The sequence below is a fragment of the Lygodium microphyllum genome, chromosome 1 (assembly GCF_053477565.2).
Source record: "Lygodium microphyllum isolate KBCC chromosome 1, Lygodium_microphyllum_v1.1.10, whole genome shotgun sequence".
NCBI classification, from domain to species: domain Eukaryota; kingdom Viridiplantae; phylum Streptophyta; class Polypodiopsida; order Schizaeales; family Lygodiaceae; genus Lygodium; species Lygodium microphyllum.
In genome coordinates, this window is record NC_141135.1 from 22298089 (window position 1) to 22305660 (window position 7572).

A 7572-nucleotide genomic window follows, 5' to 3' on the forward strand; every position below is an offset into this window, starting at 1 on the left:
GAAGATGATGCATAGTTTCCTTGCTGCAATTTACCACTGCGAATATTATCTTTCTTTGCATAGCAATGGGATGCAATATGGCATGTTTTGCCACAATAATGGCAAACAATAGCAGAATTTCGAGAGCCTTTGTTCTGCCATCCACCTCTTCCTCTAGAGCTCCCCCTGCATCTAAGGTTTCCTCTGTCTCCAGAAACCTGCATTTCACCAAACTATTGATTGAACCTGTTTTGTTGGTTATCGTCAGCACGTCCCATAACACGGCCTCTCAAAGAGGATCTACCACGTCCCCTTCCTGAACTCGAGTAAAATGCTTGGACCTGTTAACCATTTCTTTCAGACGAATCACCCTGCATATTGATCTCTTCAGTAATCATGAGAGAGATCAGCTCATCAAAATCTGGAAATGGCTTCCGTACATATACTGAAGTAACAAATGATTTCCGTGCCTTCTCATTATTAAGGCCACTCAGAGTGGATGAAACCAAATCATCATCATCCGGCATTGCATCAATTGCTGTTAAAGCATCTGCAATGCTCCTCACCTTCAACACATACTCATTGATAGACATTTTCCCTTTCTTCAAGGCATTCCACTTTTGCTTGAGTTGAATCTTTCGTGCCTTTGTATTTATTGAAAACATGCTCTCAAAAATTGTCCAAGCTGCATGTGAAGTTTTTGCATTCCTGATATGTCCCATCATAATATTATCAATGACTACAGATAGCTAGTACATCACCTTTTTGTCTTTCGCATTCCACTCTTTCCATGCTTTTAACTCATTTGCATTCGGAGGGATATCCAGATCTAGCTCCTTTTCTTCACGTGAGATAAACTCAAAAAGGCCTTACCCAATGAGGAAATTCGTCACACGGAACTTCCAAGAAGGGTAGTTGTTCTTATCGAGCTTCTCAATAATGGGATTTCCACTGTTCTCTGCCATTATCACAAATAAGGATACAACACAGCAAGCTAGTGTTCTACAATCTTTCACAACACATGCACATCAATACACCAAGCAACCTTTTTCACTGATTGCTCAATAGTACATGTAATCTACAACTTGTTTGCAGATAAACCTTATGTTTGCTTCCTGCAAACACCTCAAAAATTATAGATTCGCAATCTGTAACCTGCGCACCCACTTTCAGTCAATACAGCTGAAATCACAGTGTATCTTGAAACTGCTGTCCACAACCATGTGGCTCTAAAACGGGGCCTAAAACAGCCTCAGACGCCCAAATAACTGTGGGAAAGCCCTTAAGGACCTATCTACAAAATATATAACGATTTGCTCGCACACCAAATCTCATAGCAATCTGAGATTTTTGCTCGACCCTGCTTTTGGTGCCTCCACTGGCACTATCCAAGAGAGAGAGAGTGGAAGCCTTGCTTCTTCTCCTTCACTTCAGCCTTCGAAATCAGCCTCTCTCAGTGGTGCGGCTTTGATACCATGTCAAGAATCGCGTGGTGGGGGGACTTTCTTGAGATGTTGCGCCAAACACACACTGTATATACAAGAGGAAGCTCACTCAAGAACACAAGAAGAGAGATGGAGGCCAAAACGTTTTCTTGCTGATTTCTTCTTCTTCTTCTACACACTATACAATGTACACAAAGTATAGATAAGATACAACATAAAGGAAAGTGGCCTTCTAAGTCAAACAATGCATAACCCACTAGACTAATCGATTGACGTTATATCTTTGCCAGCTGTAGGTAGGTGTAATAAACTAAATATAATAAGTGATAAGTCAGTGGCCATGTGAGCATCATAATGACCACCAACATGCTAAGTGTAGACGTGCGGACTCATCTAGCTAGGCGGTACATCATTAATGTCTGCACCTGTTGAGCTTGCCATCTCAACAAAAATCCTAAATTCTAAACTTGGTGGACACTTGAGTCTTATCGGCATACCCTTTTCGCTAGACAAGTACACACTTAGGTCTAGGCTAAGTTCTTAGCACTTGTAGCACTTTAAGGTTTAGGCTAAGTGCGATTACTCCCTTCATTGACCAAGAAATGTTGTGTGAACTTGAGAGAACATCAAGATAGTATACATTTGATTGCAAATTGATGAAATCTGATTAAAGGACCAGTAACAAGCATTGTTACAAGATACTAAATGTGGCTAGACTAGACAAGTATCCTTATAAGGTAGTAGATGTGGCTAGAAATAGAACTGAGTTTCGTTATCTCAATCAAACCTTAGTAGTATCATCTAAAGCTACCAATGAGATATTGTCCATGAGCTCAATGACGATCCAAATCTCAAACACATAAATATAAATATGCTACATTTTGTTTTAGATCACATTCACTTAATGGTCATATGCATGTTGACTGATTCCATGCATGATTGTACCATATTCATTATTAGGAAACTTGCACAGTGCTCTATATCAAGAAAATATCATGCTCAAAATTCTAGCTAGGGAGAACCATCCAAGAGTAGGTATCATTGCTTGAGGTCTCATATTAAAAAAACTCCATAGTAAATAGTTAGCTTGTAAAGTTTACTAAAATTTGATGAGTTTTTTTTGTCTCGATTTATGGGTTTTGATTTCAAGTTATAAAAATTAAACAACTGTGATTGCTTATGTATGTGGACGACTGTAAATCAAGTTATTTCAACATTTCTTCAACAAGTTACTAGTAGCATATGTGCATTAGCGAGTTGCTAGTAACATACATGTACAATCAAATTAAACCAATCATCTTCATAGTTATCAAGTTATCGCTGTGGAAAGGGATTACGAAGACTCCAAGGCACCGAGGCTACAAAGCACTAGAAAGTAAGTACAAGTTGCTAGGAACTTATCAAATGCATCGACGATCTTCACATTTCCTAGTTTCGTAAGTAAACTATTTAAATGGGTGGGGACATATTAGTATGACTTAGAAGTGTCGATCAAGGCTGACTATTACCAACGTTGAGGTTGCGCATGCCGGGGCAGCGGGGCCTTCTATCTTATCGTCACATTTATAAGTTTGTTAAGGGAACCATTTAAACAGGTGGGGACATATGAGCATGACTTAGGAGTGTAGATCTAGGCTGATTATTACCAATATTGAGGTTAGGCATATCGTGGCCTCTTATCTTCTCGTCAAGGATGAGATTGCATAGCTGAGCTAGCACTGGTACGTGGGGTTCCAGGCGAAGATGCTGTTGTCGGCGTCGATGACAATCTCAGTGCTGTGAAGGCTGACGGCGCCGATGACCATGTTGGCGGATGTATCGCCGTCTCTCTTCTCGACGAAGGGCCAACACATCCTGCGAACGCCGTTGTCATCTGTGAAGACTAGCTGCGTGGCGCCCGGCGCAAGAGTGAGGGCATTGCCGTTGGCAAACAGGAATGCGATGGTAGGGAGGCCGCTGACGTCGTTGGGGTAATCCCAGCAGGCGTCCAGGCCCTCGGGGCCCGGCGCGCCGGGGTCGCCAAGGATAGGAGCAACGGCGTCGAACCAGGCGGCTCGGAAGGGGGCGTAGGCGTCGCTGGTGATGATGGTGAGCATGTCACCGGTGTCTACGATGACGCCGCCGGTGGCCTCCTCGTCGTCATTGATGGTGGAGAGGACCCCGTCGGGAACGCCGACGCGCTGGCCGTCGATAAGGAAGTCGACGGCCTCGACGTAGTGGTAGACCAGTGCGCCTTGGTCAGTGACCAGCGGGGTGGAGGGGTAGTCTGCGGCTGGAGTAGTCACAAAAACAGATTATATTTTATTTGGTCAAATGATGTCATATTGCAGACTAGCTAGCTAGAATGTATGACTTACGTGCCAGAGCCCCGTCGCCAAACGTGAGCCAGCCGGAGTTGGGACTGGAGAAGATGGGTGCCAGGCAGAACGCGAAAGCGGTGCTATAGTCATGCAGGACGTTGAGCTGCTCTGGGAAGGACAGGCCGCGCCCGAAGCCCAGTCCCAGGACCCCCGAGGCCACTGTCTGCACCCCGGCGGCGTTCCTGGTGCCGCAGCCGAAGCCCAGGTCCGAGATTGTGACCGTCACCTCCTCGTCAGAGCCCGGGCCGGAATCCCAGAAGCTGAACTCTTCAGTGGCTATGTAGCCGTAAGAGTTGGTCCCATCCTCATAGCCGATGTTGTACAGGCACAGGCTGTCGTCGGCACCCTGGCCAAGCCCCGGCACGGCCTGCACGTCTGCGCAGTAGGGGTCGTTGGTGTTGGTCATGTAGTGGGTGCCGGAGATCTGGGGATCGTAGATCGCGAAGGACTGCGGGTAGCAGCTCTCGCAGGGCTGGCACTGGAACCAAGGCAGGTCGCTCCCAGTGTCCAGCAGCAGCAGCAGCGCCTGGGCGGCGTCGCTCACGCTCAGCGTCATGTAGTACTCGGAGAATTGGCCCCCGCTGAAATAGCCCGTGCCTACCTGGCCCCAAGGGATAGCGTCCAGCTGGCGTTCCTGATCATGCCGATAAAAAGGCGTCGACGAGGTCCCATTGGCTGTTGATGGCTCTACAGCCGCTCTCGTGTTCTTCTTTTGCCTGACCGCCCTCGCCTCTGCGTAGCGCTTCAACCTCAGCCGCGATGCGCATGCATCATCGCAACCCGCTGGCCGCAGTGGCGAATGCGCGTCCCAGATGTGGCTTACGCCCGCTCTGATCATACTAGGGCTACTTCTAGTTGTTCTACCAGAATTAGAGCTCATCGACGTCGTTGCAGGTGACCCTGACGTCGTCAACAGACCGGCTGCCGGTGCCCGGACGTCGTTGAGCTGCCGTGCTGCTACTACGGATAAGCAATGCACGCTGAATATCATGGCCAGAAGCGGCCAGCACTTGCGGAAGAGTACTGGGCGGACCATACAATTGCTGTTGCAGAAATTAATCAGACTCATCTTCCTGCTCATGACGTGGGCCATATAGTGTATCAGTGACTGGACGACTGCTTGCTCATGTGCTGAGAGTACCGTTGAGTTTATAACAGACGCTTGCTTGATCGGCCGGCAAATGAGCGCTTCCAGGATGTGAACTCAATTTTGCACAGTACAGAACGCAAGGAAGCGTTCACACACGAACGTCGAAGACGGCTTCGGCTTTGCATGCCCCACATTTGGCACTGCCGTCTAGAAAGAGACATATTCTTCGAATATTGCATGGGTATCAATATATGAACGGAGCCCTATGGTTAATGCAAGGTGTTCCCCATAGATGCATAAATCGCCCATCCAACACCTCCGAAACTCAAGATATCCAAAAGTTCGAAGTGAATCTGGAAACTAGAAATCCTACACTTGGTTGCATTAATATGAATTTGGGATTCGTATAATTAAAATACATGGTACGATATGCGGACATGTTGGGATGCACTTTTGCAAAACCAAAAGAACCCCTAAGTTTGCATTAGGGAAGATAAATAGATTCACCTTCATGCTTATTGCATGGGCCATGTAGTGCATCAGCATCTAGACATCTGCTTCCTCATGTGTTGAGAATACCATTGACATGGAGTCTTGTGTATATCAAACACGTGCTCAATGGTAGGCAATTGAACGATTTTAGGATGTGAACTCAGACAAACAACATGTCTCCTCAAGGAGAGCTTTCGCTATGCCTGCCCAATACTTAGCACCTATTGTCTACATGAATATTCTTGGAATATTGCCTGCATATCAATATATGAACAAAGCACCTTGCATGCCCAGTAATTAGTATTGCCAATCTAGAAATAGGCATATCCTTGGAATATTGCTTAGATATCAACATAGAAAGGGAGCCCTATGGTTACTACAACACATTCATCATGAATGCAGAAGTCTCATTGTAGATCCAATAAACATTATTGAAGATTAAATGCTAGGTTCATTCCATGCCTTGTAGTCTCCCACAACAAGTACTGAGCTACTCTACTTGAGGTGAAGGTTAAGATCTAGATAATTTGTGAATGTTTTGACAAAGGTAGAAAAATATGGAACTGGGTCCCTTGGTCGGAACATCATTTATGTTTGGACTCTTTGAAAAGTTGAATCTCTCATGCCTATCAAAGTTAAATGAAGCAATATGTTGCATTTATGGACTATTTTTTGGAAGAATTGTATGCAAGCGATTGGCTAAAAAAAGGGCAATATCTCAACATGCTATCAAAGAGAGTTAATGGTCTAAAGAAGAGTTTACAAGGATCAACAGGAAATCTTATGCTATCAATTGAGTGAAAAATCATAAAACACCTTGAAAAAGCATATGCTATCAAAGAGAGTTGAATGGTCTAAAGAAGAGTTTAAGAGGATCAAGAGCAAATCTTATGGTTTCTTTTTGAAGGATGGGTATTTATGGAAACCCGCCAAGAAAAGAAAAGGAGTGCCTTTGCATTTGCTAGGGTATTAAGGTACACAAGAGCATGTAGTGCGTGAATTTAATGAAAGCTTATGGGCTAAACATAGAGGTTTTGGGGTTATTTTTTCAAAGGTGAAGGAGAAATATTGGTGGTTGCCAAGTTAAGGAAAGTTAGGTATTTTGCTTGGAAGCAAAGGATCAATCAAGTTAGAGCGACATGGTCGCTAGGATTTACTATTAATTTATGAAACCTAAGGTATTGGTTAAGTTGGGTTAACAGGGTATGGCCCTAACCCAAGGAAAAAAGGGTGAACAATCAAACCCTTGGGGATCTTGCCAAGTCGCAATTAATCCCAGATCGAATGCTGAATGCATTCAGAAAGAAGGATTTACTCCTTAGTAGTTGGCCAAAAATAATTGACCACTGGAACTCATTGTGCTTGTAACAGTTTAGGAGCACTGTTTGCATTGTTTGTTCAAGGAACTAAAGGATGGAAAGATATTTAATGCTTCAGGTTGAAGGCCTGAAGGGAGAGTAGTTTTAGTTACCCCCGATTGTTTACCTGACCCTAACCAAGGGGGTTGTTAGCCGCGCCGGGAACGTGGACCGAACCCGCCGTGTGAGGTCTCTCTATTGAGCGCTACTTGGAGCAGGAGGATGCTTGGGTGCCAAGGGGAGCTCTGACTGTAAATCCCTCGCCTTCCGGGCCCTACACAAGAGGCCAATGTGACTCAGTATTGGATCTCGAGGCCCGCATACTAGTCTATGGGCAGAATCTTGGATTAGTAATCCCTGTGGATTATGGATAGCCTTCGGGCGGATTATGGATTAGCCTACGGGCTGGACTTTGTGGATATATTCCAAAGATAAATAAGATAACCTGTTGAAAAGAAACTTGTTTGACATTGTTTTTTTATGTCAAGTGCTAAGATTACGTGAAGGAACCAGTGCTTAACTGGCTAATTAAGGAAGTTGTTTTATGCGTGTCTAAACTAAATATGGTAGGTAATTAGACAACTAAAGCAACCTCGAGGAAAGTGCGGTGGATGTGGCCATGGGTCCGTCCTACGGATGGGTGGTCCCGGTTGGTCGGGAACTTTTCTCAATCGAAATGGACAGCAAGGAGCTCTTCTCGAAGGAAATGAACAGCAAGGGCGCTGACCTAAGGTTTAGGTTACTAGAATCCTGATTTATGTTGTTTTAGGGGAACGGAATGGAACTATGCCTTATGGGCAAAGAGGTTGAGCCTTGCATCCCTCTCATTTCCCATTCTCCTTGAACCA

At 45.0% G+C, this 7572-nt stretch overlaps 1 protein-coding gene across 1 annotated transcript; it reads right to left on the bottom strand.

Annotated features, from left to right (window-relative positions):
• Positions 1-2870: 2870 nt before the first annotated feature.
• On the bottom strand, positions 2871-4775 carry LOC148040911 (aspartic proteinase nepenthesin-2-like). Its single transcript, XM_087685826.1, has 2 exons — positions 3782-4775; positions 2871-3696 (listed from the first exon to the last, which is right to left on the bottom strand). Exons 1-2 carry the CDS (start codon positions 4773-4775, stop codon positions 3137-3139), a joined length of 1554 nt encoding a protein of 517 aa, XP_087541952.1. The 3' UTR covers positions 2871-3136.
• Positions 4776-7572: the final 2797 nt, after the last annotated feature.

Excerpts from the sequence above, each read along its gene's own strand:
- LOC148040911 (XM_087685826.1), bottom strand. The coding sequence starts at position 4,775 with ATGATATTCAGCGTGCATTGCTTATCCGTAGTAGCAGCACGGCAGCTC. Across the intron at positions 3,697-3,781 it reads TGGCGACGGGGCTCTGGCAC|CCGCAGACTACCCCTCCACC; the intron begins GTAAGTCATACA and ends TGACTACTCCAG.